This window comes from Gavialis gangeticus, unplaced genomic scaffold, assembly GCF_001723915.1.
Source record: "Gavialis gangeticus isolate Ggan-Ray unplaced genomic scaffold, GavGan_comp1, whole genome shotgun sequence".
NCBI lineage: Eukaryota > Metazoa > Chordata > Crocodylia > Gavialidae > Gavialis > Gavialis gangeticus.
The window spans coordinates 51,168,473-51,185,100 of record NW_017729030.1 but is presented as its reverse complement, the minus strand read 5'-3'; the positions used below and the strand labels follow the sequence as shown (position 1 = coordinate 51,185,100).

Sequence of the window (16,628 nt, the reverse complement as noted above, 5' to 3'; positions counted from 1 at the left end):
ATGCTCTGGTTTGGCCGCAGCAGCTGTTGCTTCCCATGGGTAGCAGCCAAGGCTCAGGAACTGTTGGAGGGGAGAGCAGGGGTCTGCAGGCCCTGGGGCATCTGGGGAATGGGGAGCCATGGATCAGGAGTGAGGAGCACTGGCAGGGCCAAGGGACTGTGGGTCAGGAGTGAGGGGCACCTGAAGGGGTGGTTGGCTGTGGGTTGGGAGTGAGGAGCCATGCTGAGGAAATGAGGTCATAAATGGAGTCATGCTGAGGAAAAGTTTGGGAAGTACTGCTCTAAGGTGCCACCATGCCTTGCCTTCTACCTGACTTCACACCAGCACATAGCTAAATTCGAAAGACTAGCAGATATGTTAGCTGCAACTGCTGAAACTCTAAGGCATGCTGAGATCAGGGGTCACAACCTGTGACGTGTGTACAAGTAGAATGGGCAGATGCTGCCCCAGGAATTCAATAAAGGAGGGCACTAAAATGGAAGCAGGGGCTCTCAAGCCTTTGGCTATGTTAAGAAGAACGGGCACAGTTGTCAGGTGTCACAGTCGAGAGCCAGGTTAACCTTTTCCTGGCTCTGCAGCTGCTACTGAGATAAGGGCTTTGATCCTCACTCACTCACTAAAACAGGCAGTAGTGTGGCAAGGAAAGGGTTAACCTGGCTTTTGGTGGTGACTCCACTTTTTGTAGTAGTGGATGTTCTATTCACAGCTCTTCCCGTTTACCTTTGTGTTACTATTGGTTAAGTCATTTTTACCTCTCTGTACTTCCGTTCTCTTATCTTTAAAGGGAAAAAAAAAGAGATACTTACTTTACATTGTAAAATGCTTTTGAAATCTAGAGATGAAAAGAGCTCTAAAGAGAAAAGGAGTCTTCCTAAATGTTTTGAAAGTATTTAAAAGTACAAAGGTTTTAAGCTGCCCTAGTTCTATGTTAGGTAGGGAATTTGAAATGTTAGCTGTTAAAGATATACTGTACTATTCCAAGCTTTGGCATATTTAGAAACCAAACATCCACCTTTAGAGGATAAATATTTCATTAAAAAAAGAAAAAAGAAGCCCAAACCAAGCCAAAATAAAACTTACAGCCTTGAAATAAAGTTCATGTTTGCTGAAATTGGTTGTGTCACTATAAGAGCTCTCCATTTTGTTATGATTGATAAAACATAAGGAAGAGACAAATGTTTATCCTTTCCTGTATGGTAGACAAGACTTCAAAGGATTGAAGCAGCTGCCAAATGCGAACAGTGTCTCCATCCAATAACTCCATTTCATGTCAATTAGTAATATGGTTGATGGTTGCCAAGACCCACTACTGATGAAGTACATACTTGGTTTGTAGGCTATCAAGATCTCATTGCTAAAATAGAGAAAAAGCCTGAGAACATTTCCAGGTACTTGATGAACTGTTAAAGTAGTCAACTTCAGTAAGGGTCATCTGACGAATGTTGGACTCTGGATTGTTCTTTGATATAAGTTCTCTTGAACATCAACTTCTCTTTTTTGTTATATTATGATGGCTCTCATGAAATGGAGTGTTGCTGTAGTTCTTTAAATTAAAAGCAGGAATTCAGGCTTTGCTGAATTGTCAGCAATATTTGCTTGTTGAGGCCATTAATAACTCACGTGGAGTGGCAGTTTTATCTCAGCGTGCTGAAAGCTTGGGCCCCTAAAATGAGCTTCTCTCTTCTCTGCAGAATAGCATATGTTCTATCTATGAAAAACAGGGTAGATGTATTTATCAGAAAAATATAGAAATTGGTCTTTGTGAATGGAAATAAGTAGTTGGTGCTTCATGCTGTTAGAGGAGTAAGAAGTCATTTGGAAACCATCAGAAATTTCCACGGCATGGACATTTTTCTAATGACCTGATGAGGGGACAGAATTAGGAATTTCTTTAAGCAAAAAGAAATTCAGTTGTCACTATTGACTGAACCATTGGATGACTGAATAAGCTGTCCCTGCAACTGCGTTTATCTTGATAGTTAAAATCTGCTGCCTGTTTTATGGGAAAGAAGTGCCACTCAGGATTAGTTGTCACAGTTTCGAAAGTTATCTTACCTTACTGTTGTCATCATACTTTCAACCCAGTAGTGATATTTTAAAAGCAAATATCACAACTTGCTGCTGAATGCAAATGACTTTAAATTATGTTGTCAGTTTAACAGAATCTAATGGGACACCTTCTATAAATAAAACAGGGTACAACTTTTCCAATGAATGTTGTGTATTATGCTTTCTTTATTATCAAAGTTACTTTCCAAATTTCAGAATTAGACATAGTTTTAATATTATTATGACTATCACAGTTTTATTGGTTATAATTCTGAAATTGTTCACAGTTAAGAATCTGGGGATTGTCATGGAGGGTTGGAAGGGATCACTAGTTCTGCAATCTTGGAAAACATGACATCCCTTTAGGAGTGAATTAGTATACTCCGTCTTCTGAAAGGGTAGACCCAGCTAAAACATAATTATTCATTTGGTATTGATAGGTCCTTTAATGCTGTGCTCAGGGTGAGGTGTATACATTTTACAGGCTTATTTGGAATATCTTATATTTGGGACCGTATATCATATATAGACATTTGTTTTTTTCTGGGCAAGTCACTGCTTTCCCAGGAGAAACCATGATTGTACAAATGTTCAGGATTTTTTGCCAGAGCAAAAATGACTGCTCCAGAAGAAAACTAACTTGGGAATTACAGTAAAAGCTCTGTTATCCGGCATCCCCTGGGAATGGGGGATGCTGGATAACAAAATATGCCAGTTAATTGAGCGGCCCCAGCTGCTGCTTCTCATGCTGTCTGGGGTGTCCCTCCGCCCCTCCTGTGGCATTGCTGCCCCTCCCACTGCATCACCACCCTTCCCACTGGGCCCTGTGGGACAGGGAAGCAGGTCCCGCACAGCCCCACACAGCCTGTTAGGTCCCCGGGCTGTTGGGCCTCAGCAGTACAGGCTGCTTTGCCCTGAGCCATGGGGCTCAGAAAAACCAGAAGTGCCACAGTGGGCACTTCCAGTTTCACTTTATTTTACAAGCCGGCATGCCAGTTAGTGGAGCATGCCAGCCTGTAAGATGCCGGATAACAGAACTTTTACTGTACCAGGGTTAATCACTCCTGGGAGAAAAAAATGTCAGCATGTTTCCTCTTCTGAGAGAAACAACAGCACAGTCCTCCAGCATCCCAGGGTGCTTTGCTCCTCTCCTTTCCTCCTCCTCCCTATCCCCTTGAGACGGTATGTTGCTTGGGCTGGATTCCACTGCTCCAGCTGAGTAGAGAGCAGAACACATTCCTTCACAATTCCACATTGTGCTGCAGGGAGACAAAGGCTGATGAGTAGTCTGGCTTAGCCAATCACTACTGTGCACTACTGCCATCTATCACCAGGTAGATCAAGGGATGGAGCCTGCATAGCACACCGAGATGTGTTTACAGGGACCCCCTGGCTGTGCAGCATCAGCACTGCAAGTTGTCTGCTCTTCAGGGACTCAGCATTCAAATGTTTGTTCAGGTGTCTCCAGATAAGTTTTTCTACTAGGAGAAAAAACCGTGGAGAATTCTTCTAAGTCATTTGAATATGTGTACATAGCCTGGGATTTCACACAGGAGATCTTACTTGGGGTATGGCCAGACAAGCAGTTCTATCATTTTTAAGGGTAAAGGGGATTTACCATGGTTCAGCTGGATCAGTTATACTGTTTAATCTGTCCACTCCTATTCTATAGTAACTGGAAGATAAGTCAAGGCAGGATTAAGTTACTGTGGTATAGATTCACTTAATGCAGCATAGGAATGGACAAAACAGATATACAACATCAGCCATTACGTGCTTATGAGTGGTAAGACCCTTGCACACCTTTTAAATGGTAAAATTGTTCATCTGTCCATGCTGTTACTATCCACAGTAAGTAAAGTACTAAAAGATGTGCATACAAAGTATTTACAGAAAGCTTTGTCACTTTGACTTGTAATCAAATCTGCAGCTTTGGGATTGGAAGGGCTGTAGAGACCTGTTGATTCCCAATGCTTAATCACATATGCATATGATATAATAGGTTATACAGAATGTAATAATTCTGATAGTGCCTCTGTTAGTGGATGCAGTGTCATAAAGCTTTCTCTGGGCTCTGTTGCCTTCTTCCATTGTATTTTCCTGCCATGCCTTGATGTAAAACACATGGAGGAGAAGCTGAATGTTGCGAACAAAGGGAAACAGAGCTCTATCAGCAGGAAGCTCATCCTTGTCACATGGCTCCACCTCCCCTACACCCTGTTCTCATCACTCCCGCTGGGCTGGACCTTTGATCTTTCAAGTATATCTGATTCTTTCAACTGGCAGCTCACCAGATCACTCAACATTTACTTATCCCCTTTCCCCTTCATGAACTCCTCAGGGCTCAATTTCTTTTTATTTACACCGCATTAATTTACATGCTTGCCCTCAGTCAAAGGGGTCCTCATTTATGGCTACTTGTTCAGAGAGTCCAGCATCAATCATTTAATACTTGTACTTCTTCAATTAATGACTCTTTCATCAATCAATTAGTTCTTATTTATGTATTATCAATTAGCATATCCATCATCCTCAGACTTATCAAATCAGTCAGCCTTTCCTGATGGTACCATTATGCTGGCCCCACTATCTCCAGCCCATCAGCATGATCAGTTAGCTCCTCAGAGAGGCTGACCAGATGCTCCCCTTGCAAGGAGGCTTACCCCATGTCTGGATCACACCACCAGTGGACTGAGTGGGTGCCTCTTCTTTGCTGGGTACTCTTTGCTGGCTTCTGTTCTGGCTGCATGAGGCTCGGTCCCAGGCTGGGAATCAGGTTTGCTGCATGACCGGCCTTCCTTTGTGCCCTGCACAGAAACACACCACTCTCCTCCTGAAAACCATGTGCTCCCCTCTCTGGTGGTGTGGTGACTCGGCCCTCTCTCACTCGTTCCTGCCAGAACTCCCAGGGGCCAATAAGCTATGGCTCCCCAGGCATGTGGCTGCATGCAGCTAGGAGCCCACTTTCTCTTTCGGGGTTATTCCCAGACAGGCTCACCAGTAGCAATGTGATTCCAACATTACTTCTGGGTAAGTCAGCTGATTTCCCTGACTGCACCTGGGGTCCTGCTTGTAACAGACTGGGGACCAGCTTCCTGTTACAGTCTCATTAATTTTGTCCTAGGTTTCTTGACATGTTAGCTAGTATTCTGTTTGTATCACTTCTAGTCATTTCAACAGTTGTGATGACTCAGAAGATGAAGGACTGGGCATCTGCATGAGGAAATAGTTATAAGGAAATGGTGCACTTCAGTCATTTTCATTAAGTTATTGTAAAGAGATGCCTTCAGAAATAAATCTTTTGCTAGCAGTTTTCTCATTTTTAATGGAGTCAAATATAGGCGTTAAGATGCCTCTGAGTGGTGGCTTGTACTCTACTATTGTGTGTAATATAAGTTCCACATCAAGCCACTGGAGTGTTAGGATCTTTGAGCAAACTGATATTTTTTTTTTCATTTTCCATCTATCACATTAGGTCTATACATGCATACTTTTACTTGTTATTGAATCACCTTTTCATGTTTTGTCCATGTATTTTAACCTCTAATTTTTTGTTTTTTCTGTAAATTGCTCTTTTTTACATGGGTATTCCTCTTTATGAACAAGAAGTTAAATATTTTAGACATTAAGAAGTCTATCCAATTTTATGTTCCAGAATTAAAATATTTTAAAAAAAATCTGTTTTAAGTTCAAAAGGGTAAAAGGGTAGTGAAATTGCATATACAGTCTGGAGTGTGCTGTATAGTGCTTTGTTTGCAGGATGAAGAAAGTAAAATGTCATAAACTGATTACCATTACATAATTTCCATGCGTCCTCAGCATAAAGTAAAATGTGTTTCTGTGTGTCCAATTGATACGTTGGCTAGTAGAATAAGGCTACTAAATAGTCATCTCAAGTACTGTAAGGTTGAAAGAAAGGTATTGTATGTATTTTAGTAAATGGCTGATTATTTTAATGATTGCTGGGTAAAAATGTTCAGTTGTGTTAGTTTACACTAATTATTATTGCCTGTGACTTCAGTTCATTTAAGATTTTAATTTGGGTAAACTAACAGATACTTAGAAAATGAACCATAAGTTAAATAGAACTTAACCTGACAAAGTTCATATTGTTAATTTGTTAGAACTTCAATGGAAACCTGTTGATAGTATTTATTTATTTATTTATTTATTTTTAGAGTTAGGAGGACTTAGTGCAATTTGTTAAGAACATCCTGAGGGAGCCAACACATTTAACAAATATAGTAGGGAGATAGAATGGGGAAAAACTCTGGGTATCCAGGATCTAAACTACCAACAGATATAAATGAGAGAGATTGTGTGTGTGTGCGTGTACGTAGTGCTTTCAAATAGATTATTTAATCAGCAAAACAATTATAATGAAACGTAGAAGAATAAAGCTACAACAACTTGATAAATTTAAGCTTCATCAATCTATTTTTAATTACCATTTAAGTCCTGTAGCAGACAATGCAATGCATGACAGTGCAAATCAGGACTGCACTTCTGGTATGCATTTTTAGTTTTTATTATTGCCTTTCTTTTGAAGGTTGTGTAAAAGCAAAATGTTGCTTAAAGGGACTGTCAGAGTTTAAACCCAAAATCTGATCTCTTCTAAAATGTTATATGGTTAAATACACTAACTAGAAAACAAAGGAAAGCATAAAACAAGGTTTCCAGAAGTTATAATGTTCACACGCTATTCTGTGTGTTTTTCTATGTCCTATAGCATATTAAAAACAATTTCCAGTGTTCAATTAACATCTTATTGGTACAGGCTGATGGTAAAAGAGTTAATAATTCAGAAATCGGTATTTTCTATTTGAAATAGTAGTTACTAAAACTACTGTGAATAGAATTAAAAATCATTGAAAGGAAAACTCCTGACACAGTGAAACCTAATGTCTCATGATGCAGGGAAAAGCATATATAAATACTGTATGTTAGATTTTGTCATCTTATTCGTATTGGATAACACTGTATTCAGTCAGAAATCCCAAGGAAATCAATGACTACAAAAAAGATGAGGCACAATTCAATGTCAGAATGACTGTCTTTACAAAGGAGAAGTGCTATTTCATTATAAAAATGGCTTTATTATTTTATTGCTGATCTATGAATGTAATTTAACAGAGAAAATATTGAAGCTAATTTTCAAGGGTATTGTTTAAGTGCAGAGTACAAAAACAATCATAAAAAGCTGTATATTTCTGTAAAACTTCATAAAAGAAACATTAAAAAATTCTATAGTAACATTCCTTCACTAGATAGATGAAATGCTATTTCAGTTTGATATAGAAGTTATCCATATGATAAGAATTCTTATGAAACTTCCAATGATAGGAAACAAATTTGGTTCCAGTTTTACAGACGCTTGAGCATATGCTGGCTTTCCTCCCAGTAGTTCCTTATCAATGGAAATGCTCCAAGAGAGTAAGTGATTACAGGTTTAGGGCAAAACAGTGTATGTGCAATGATTATTTCAAGAAAAAATAATGCAGCTTAAATATTTTTAACACAACATTACTTCTGAATTAAGTGTGTATGGCCAAATGCATAATCACTAAAATTAGTTGAATGACTTTGTGAAGCAGAATAAACAATGCTATTGCTAATTATAGATCTTTACACTTTTCATGATGACTTCATTAGAAATCTCAATGTGTATAACATGATAAAGATGTGATAAAGTGGGTAGAAAATACCAATTTAGAGGGAAAGTTAATATACCCACATTGCAATTATTCTGCCCTGAGGTAGTTGACAGCATATAGTCAGGACCACAGAATCAGACCCAAGGTACTTAAAGAACCTTTTTTCTCGGTAGAGAAATACTGATAGCTATCTAATTACCAGAGCACTTTCTGAAAACTAGTTATTTCAATGACAAAATCATTTACATGAAAGTTCAACCTAATATAAAAACTATCTGAAGTTACTGATTGTTTAAGTTGTTACCAGCCAATGTAAGGTTTCTGCCTAATTTAATGAAAACCGTCTGTGTTCTAGAAAGCCAACTGTTGTCTGAACTTGAAAGAACCAAATGAATAACTGTATTTTTATATATAAAAAATCATCAGTAACATATGTAATGAGCTTATGCTTAAAATATTCAGCATCATACTGTGCGTTTGTTTCCTACGCAAGTCAATATGTTTCTCTGCTGATTACTATAGCCCAGTATCATTGCTTTTTCTTTATATTAACTAGACCCCTGATAGTAAGTGGTGAACCTTTGTATTAGAATTCTCTTATATTTAAACTTGCTGCAGTCACCTTCCTTCAGTTGTTCACTTAACCGGTCTGAAACATTTTATTTTTCATTGCTTCTCAGGAGTTTGGTACACACTAATTTTTACCCAATTTAGTTAATTAAGGTGACTATAAACAAAAAGACATACAATTCAAAGCCAAGCAATGTTTCACACAATGATGGAGGTGATAATAGCTTAATTCCTACTTGATCTTTCTTCTCTTTGCTCTGGCTACTTCAGACTGACCTTACCCACAATCTGATGACCTCCGTATTGCACTCAGCTGTTTGGAAAACTGCTCTTGCCATAGCTAGCCCTGAGGGGATATTTGGGAGACCACTGATCCATTGACCCATGTCAAGACTGGATTTCAAATCTGACCTACCAGGCCTCTGACATAGCTACAGACTGGGCCCACTATACATAAAAACAGACTGAATTTTTCTGCTTGTTAAGTGGCACACAATTTGCACGTGTTAGACGGAAGAGCAATTTTACACCAGTCACTTGCTATGAAATTCACTTCCTGAAGCAATTACAAATATTGATCCTTTCCATTCACAGAGAGTAAATTCTCCAATTTACTGCCTCAATGTTTTCTAAATCCATCAAATTGCCAGGCTTATTTGAGTGCATGTCCCAAGGCTGTTCCATTAAAAATTTCCAATAAAAATACATTAAAGGCAAAAAAAGGCATTATTTCTTAGTAGGCTTTTTAAAATAATTGTAAAGCTAGGATTGCATGCAAAATTACAAAAGTTAGAAATGAAGTTCTAACACCACCAGTAACTGGGACTTGTATGTACATCTTGAATGTTATTTGGAATATACTGTAGAGAATAGACAGCTTATTAAGTTATAACTAGAAAAGGGGAAAATACATTGCATATGTAGAGAGATAATCTTACTGTTGGAATCTTAACTTCTGTTTCTTGACTTTGCTGTTTAACTGTGCTTCCTAATTTTCCATTTTCTGCTTTAAATTTCCTTTGCTTTTAAGTACTAAGAAGCACTTTTTGAAAGTTCTCTGTTTGCCTTGGATATTAAATTTCATTAGCATCATGTACACTATTTTCCTTAACACTTCTTACTGTTGCAAACACTGTTGCAACTCCATTTGTACGAGTGCTAAAGTAAACTAGCCAATAGTGTGATAATTCCCATTTTAACCCCACTCAGAACAAGTCTAGACCAGAGGTGATCAATCCCTGGCCAGTGGGCCAGATTGAGTCCTTGAAGCCATGCCATCCCATCCACAGGGGCCCCCCTGGGTCCAAGAATTTGGCAGCAGGGGAATAGTGGCAGCAGTGGTTGATCCCCTGCTGCTAAATTTCTGAACGCACAGAAAGCCCACTAGATTGGCATAGAGGAACTAGCTGGAGGCAGTGTGGGGCATGATCCTGAAGCATGGGGCCTTGATCCTTGTGCATTCTGTACTGGGGACCAGCTCCATGCCACTCATTCCTCCTGCAGCACCAAAAGGTTGAGCACCGCTGGTCTACGTGGTACCTGATGATCAAAACGCTGGTAGCTGCTTGGGGCTATAGTGCCAATCCTGCATTTAGACATACCATTCCCCGGTATGGGGAAAAAAAAACCCGTCTGGCAATCGAATACAAGGAAATCTCACTAAATACATTGTGTGTTATCAAACTGCTACCAAAAGCAGTACATGCTCAGCAATGGAAACAAAATATGAAGCTGATTAAATACAGCAAACACTGAGCTTGTCTATAAAATGCATGGCCCACACTGAGCAAACATGCTGATGGGAACCTACTATGAAAATATGTTAGTAGAGCCCATGCAAATAAGACAAATGGTAGTGCCCATTAAGCGCAGTCCCCCTCACCACTGACTCTTTTTCAAGTCATGGTGAGCCAAGATATTGCATACAGTTCACCCAGAATCCCTCGGTCACCCCCTTTCTCAGCTTGGTGTATATGATTAATGGGCCCTGCCCTCTGTGAGGTGAAACTGGACCAGGATGCTCTGCATTTCATTTACATATACATTTTTGGAACATCCCAGGACTTGTGACAAGAACACCTGGTTCCAATCATGAGTGGGGGCTAATGAGCACATGGATCTTTTGTAGGGGTGGTATCTGGAGCATACACATATACTAAGTGGGTGCATCTATACAAGATGGTTCACTTGAGATTAGAATGAATTACAGCAAAGTAAACGTCACCATATCCATGTGCAGACATTTACTGGCAGTAATTTGCTCTAATCATGAGTACATTTGACACCTGGAAATACAAGTAGCAAATTTACCCATGAGTAATTACTGTGCAGTACAGCATGGTTAGACAGCCAAATGGGAGCAAAGTTGCTTCTGGGCAGTAGAGGGTGGGAGATTGGTCCCTGACCCTGAGAGCTGCCTGCTGCCAGGGCAGACTCTGCCACTGGAGCCTGGGTGGGGACAATGCCCCCCTGCCCTGGCACCAGGGAGCTGCTAACCCCTGCTCCTTGATCACAGACCAGGGGCTGGATGCTCTCTGCATGGGGAGAGTTCCCTGCCCAGGCTGGAGCTTGCTGGGACCTACACCTGACCTGGACAGTTCCTGGCCAGCCCTGGACTGCATGGGGAAGTCTGTATGTGCAGCCTGGAGGTAGCTGGGGATTGGCCTGTTTTGGGCAGTCCCCACCAGCTCTGGGCTGCATGTGCCAACTTCTTTGCACAGCCTAGGGCTGGCGGGCACTGTCCTGGTCAGGGGCAGGTCCCAGCCTCATGCCCTGATTGGTGATCAAGGTGTGGGGCCTAGAAAGAGCTGCAGGGGAGGTGCAGGTCCCAGACTCCTGCTCTGATCTGCCAGTGGGGCAGCCAGTTCACTGCTAGCTAGCTGCCCCACCAGGAGGTTGGGGGCAGAGGGCTGGGACCTGTCCCTCCCCTGCAGCTCTTTCCAAGTCCTTTACTCCTGATCAGGGAGCCAGGGCCGGGAGCTGCCTGCTGCTGGGGTAGGGGGACATTGTCCCCACCTGAGCTCCACCATTAGGGCCTGCCCTGGCAGCAGTCGGCTCCTGAGGGTAGGGAGAAATTTCCCAGCCCCTGCCAGGAGACACCTGTCTCCTGGCCCCATGCTTCCAGCCAGTCCCTGGCCTATCACCCAGAGGGAGCCTAGAGCTCTCCCTGGCTGCTGAAGAGGGGTGGTGCAGGGCCCAAGGGGGTGGGAGCAGATTGCTGGTAGGAGCAGCAAATTGCTCCTGCATCACCACATGTGTAGATGCCCACTGAGGGTAGCGTTAACCCACTCTGCAGCCTTTGCACATGTAGACATGCCCAGCAATGCTGAGGTGAGGCGTCACTGTGGCTTGAAGTCCTGCCGACTCTGGTGGGGCCCAGGCTAATAAACTATGTGGTAAATCATATGGATTAATATCATGCATAGTTTGTACAAACTTATAAGCAGGTGCCAAAGTGCTGCTTAAAAGTGTGTTTATGAAATACCTATGCTAAAACTTGCAGCAGTTTTATAAAAAAGTAACATGAATCAATTCTGGATGAACTAAGTGCATGATTAGTATATGAATATGCAAATCTACAGCTATGTTTAATTTCAAGAGTATTTTTTTTCAAGTTTGCTTGTCACTTCCACGTGCTCAGGAAGAGCAGGTTCTGACAGGCAGGAGAGGAGAAAAAGGCTGCCAGGAGAAAAATTTGGGAGGAAGCAGAGCTCAAAGGGGCTACCTGACCCTCCAGATTTACTTTCCCTGCTGTAGCAGTGGGAGGGGGGAAAAACTCAAGGCAAACCTTCTGACTAGGGACAGACATTCAAAAAGCCTGAGCCTGAATTTATTCATTTTTGCAGGTTAATCTAACCTGGCAAGGTTGAACCAGTTTGTAACCACACAGACATCCTCTCTAAACTGAGGAAATGCAGGCACATGCCTACAGTGGCTCACGCAAGAAGCCGGAGGAGCGCTAGAGCAGCCCTCCCTTCCCTTGTACAGTACTGAGTGGGGGAGGGGGAGCGGGCATGGCAAGGCCCTGGCAGGATGCTCTGATTAGGGAGGGGCTCCCCCCACTCTTTGATAACAGAGCATTTATCAGCTCTGTTATCAGCATTTAACACTCCAACAAAAAACAAAGCCTCTCTCATTAGTTCAAGCTCTTCTTAAACAGTTTTTTCCAAGGAAGGGAACATTCCAAGGAGGGACATTATCAGCTACCTGTTGATTAGCTCCAAAAAGCCCTAAGTGGACACTGTCCTATCTGACTTTGTCCTGTCTGCCTTACACAGATACCTCTCAGCATTACCTAGCATACCACATGCTGGATACGGTCCATGATGTAGGAGAGGGGAATCCCTGCTTGAGCAGGGAGTGAGGGCAAGAGGGGGCAGGAGGAAGCCAGGCAGATGCCCCTGTGCCTGCCATCTCTGCTGGAGCTCCAGCCAGGAAGCAGAAGGGAGGTGCCAGCCCAGCTTTCTGGAGCAGAGAACCCCACTCAGGGCTGCAAAGCTTCTGGGAAGCTGGGAGACTCTGGTTTAAGTTAAACCAGGAAGGTGTCTGGGACAGACATTGCATAAACTAGTTTTACCCAAATCAGTTAAGTCTGATATTACATTCAACCAGGTTTATTTCAAACCGGTTTCCACCATTTTCAAACTGGTTTATGTGTGCTGAATGTCTGTCCTGTTACAGGTTTAAACCAGTTTCTGATCACGTAAACCGGTTTATGTGTAATGTCTGTCCCTAGCCTCAAAAATTAGGTTCTATACCTGTAAAATTATAAGCAGACAAGGTTCCTGGATGGAATGATAAGTAAAGAAGCCAGAGGCTGGTATACATGCAAGAAAGGCAGTCAGTGAAGATGTAAATTGAGTTACCGGGGGGGGGGAGAAGTGGGGAGAAAGGGGATGAAAGTAACAGGTAAATAGTGGAGAGGTACCTGGGGAGTGAGATGTTAGGCAGGTTATAATGTGTCATAAATCCAACCCCAGAAAACTATAACAAATTAATAAATTTTTCATATATAGAATCTATGTATCTGCGAGGGGTCATCTTATACTCAAGGTCATGTTCTTTTCAAGTAAATACAGTATCATTGAACCAGCCTGGAACCCCTTTGACTTCAGTGTGCCTCTGTATTAGTCTTTCCGTATGGAGTCCATTGCAAAATCGGAGCCTAACGTTCCAGAGATTGCTGCCTCAGAGCAATGGGATGCTTAGCAAATAAATAAATAAATAATCTAGTGTAGAAAACATTGCTGTGGTGACTAGAGAAAAGTTCAGCTTTTCCTGCCTTTAATTGGAAACATTCTTTTGTTCTTTTTTATTTAAAAAAATAAAAACCTGGTTTAGCAGCACTTGATAATGAAAAAATCTGATGCATACTGTATACATTTCTCTAGCATAATCCTGTAGGGTGTGTCTAGCTGAGTGAGCACATGTGGTTTGTGGTGCTGCACCACAAACCACATGTGCCACACGTGCAGGCCGTGTCGCTAATTCGCAGGGTGCTGGGTTTGTTGATATGGGGAGGTCCCAGTGCCAAAAAAACCCGCACCAGAAAAAAGTAGGGCGGTGCACGTGGGAGCAGCATGCGTCGCCCAAAACCAGAGCCTGGCTGACTAGAGCCATACTCTGGTTGCCAGCCAGGCTCTGCCTTCCTGGATTGCTGTTGGAGCCCTGGGAGGTCTTCAGGACCCCAGATCAGGTTGCTGTGGCCAGCTCCGGTGCTGGCTGCACCCTTCCCTACTACACCTGAGGCAACTTGCCACGTGCCAGAGTGCACGACAGGTGCATTCCCCAGGGACATCTAGCAGTGGCACAAAAATGTGCTGTTGCTATTTGTCCCCAGGGAACGCACATTCCTGCTTGTGGGGATGTGCGCAGAGGTTCCAGACTTAAAAGAAAATTATTTTTTTTGACAGGGATCAATCATAAATAACTTCAACACAAACAGTGAATTTTTCAGAGAGTTTGAAAAGAAAATAGGTTTATACCTAATTGTGTTACAACATGATAATACAGTAGGTGCCACTTGCACACGGTATTAAGAGAGCTGCACTTGAAAATACGGATTTGTATAACATTTTAAAGGAACAGTTATACCATAAATCTGTTATTTTGCTGAAAACTGTTTTTTGCTGAATTTTGCTGACATTTTGACATGGTCTTATATCCTTTCTTTCCATAGGTGGCTATATTTGTCACATTAACATGTAGTTGAAATCAATTTTCATATGCTTCATAGTCAAATTACATTATAGGACATTTCTTGAAAAATGTTCATCTTTATCTTAAGAGGTTGATAATAGCTTACCAAATCTGCTACTTAAACAATTTATTTCATATACAGAAGGGGTGCTTTATGATAGAATTCATAACATGGACTTGTTTTTCTTTGCCTACAGGAGCTGATTCCTGAATTTTATTATCTCCCAGAGCTGTTTGTCAATAGCAACAATTACAATCTAGGAGTGATGGATGATGGAACAGTGGTATCTGATGTTGAACTTCCACCATGGGCCAAAACTCCAGAAGAATTTGTTCGTATAAACAGATTGGTAAGATAGCTATCATTATTTTCAGTCCGAGGCCAATTCTGTAAATATTTTTTTTCTCAAATAGTTTATGGCCATGTGTCTCTGTCCTGCATCCTTCTGTGTTTTTTTTAAAAGCCTTTGCATCTTAATTTTACACCTTTTCGTGTCACACTTCCTTTCCCTAATTCCCTTCAGCTAGTTCTTTGCTTCACTTCTTTTGGGATGTCCTGATACTGACCATTATATTACATTTCATTTTCATTTTAAATGCTCTTATCCTTGAAATAGTTTACAGCATGGATGTTATAGTATCGTATACACTGAAATGAATGGGCCAGTTCATGTCTCTGACATCTTGTTCAGCCTGTTTGCAAGTTCAAAGTTTATCTTGATACTTGGGGTATGCTTTTCGTGGATATCATGGAAGGGTTTTTTTTGTTTTGTTTTTTTAATAAAGAAGCAAGCTGAGAATCAGGGCAGCAACTGTTGAAGTCTGTTCATGTTGCACTGAATTCATTCTTTGCATCTCTGAATTAAAGTACAAGAGATTACTGCATCCCTTAGAGGTCCCAGGAAGTTTTTAGGCAAATTGGGAGGTGTCAAAACATATTCTGTTGTTGAATAAAATAATTCAGACCAGTTTATTCAGCAAGAAGCAAAAATGAAATATGCATAATTTAAAATACAGTTTGACTGATCTTAAAGCTTTTCACTATATTTACTAGTGAGGTGATGATGCCACGGCTTGAGTTTGTATTTTGATTTATGAAAATCAAGAATGTTAGCATTCATTGTAGTTAGAGGATAAAATATCAGTTCAAAGTGTAAAGTGTTTACAATAATTTGGATGTTGTTTCATGGGAAAATAAGTATTAAATCGATCCAAATTAAGGGTAAAATATGCATGGACTTCAGGCCACAGGTCTCTTTAATGGAGGTTTAAATGCAGTTTTGGGTCCTACCGTGTTTGTGTCAGGTTTAATGGAAAAAAATGTTACTTCTGAGTTCAGCATGAATTGATGATCACCATCCCAAAAACCAAAAACTGAATGTTTTAAAAGTTGCTTGTGTTCTTGATCTCCCTACCAGTAAGTTTTTTGTTGTCACTCAAACTGTGCCCTGTTCTATCTGTTAATTACAGATCCTTATCTGTCTACCATGAACATATTCCAACTGTGTGTTTTCTAAAACCTTTCAGCTCCCAATTTTAATTCTGTTTTCCTTTCTGACCCTGATTACCCCCATTTCTTACCAGCACATCTCTGTACCTTCAGAGCTGCCTTTCTTCATCCTTCCCCCATTTCCCAAGCCTTTTGCTACCCCTAATCTCTACATTCTTGCAGCTCTTCTTGATATGTCTCACTTGTGCTATATTCTCAGGATGAAGTGCCTCATAAGCGGGAAGCAGATGCTTTTTGGTTATTACTGTTAAGCTCTTGGGCATGAAATGTAACATCCCTTTAAAGCAATCTCTTATATGATAGTAAACTATTTTTGTATTCCAAGGCAATGGTTTTTTGTTTTATCTATCTAGGATATACTAGATAGATTACTCCATGAAAAATCAGGTTAGAAAAAAACTGGAACAAGGACACCACTTACTTTTATAAGTGATTTCTTAATGAAATGCAACATTTATATTATACTTCTTTTTGGCTAGGTACAGACATTCAAAAATCCTGAGATAGAATCAATATAAATTATGCGGCATAGTTTAGGTTCGATAAATTTAGTTTCCGTAAGCGCTTAATTTCTATAAGCAGTTTAGTTTAGATTGGTAGTGAACAGAACTGTTGCATAAATTGCTGATTTTATCCCCTGGAGGCTA

General features: G+C 40.9%; 1 protein-coding gene across 11 annotated transcripts in view; it reads left to right on the top strand.

The window, feature by feature from the left end:
- LRBA (LPS responsive beige-like anchor protein) overlaps window positions 1-16,628 on the top strand; it is a 760,533-nt gene that overhangs the window by 621,664 nt on the left and 122,241 nt on the right. For all 11 annotated transcript variants that reach the window (XM_019522192.1, XM_019522187.1, XM_019522186.1 and 8 more), the window contains one exon: window positions 14,669-14,821. In XM_019522192.1, coding sequence (XP_019377737.1) covers window positions 14,669-14,821 — 153 coding nt within the window. The remainder of the gene's footprint in view (window positions 1-14,668; window positions 14,822-16,628) is intronic.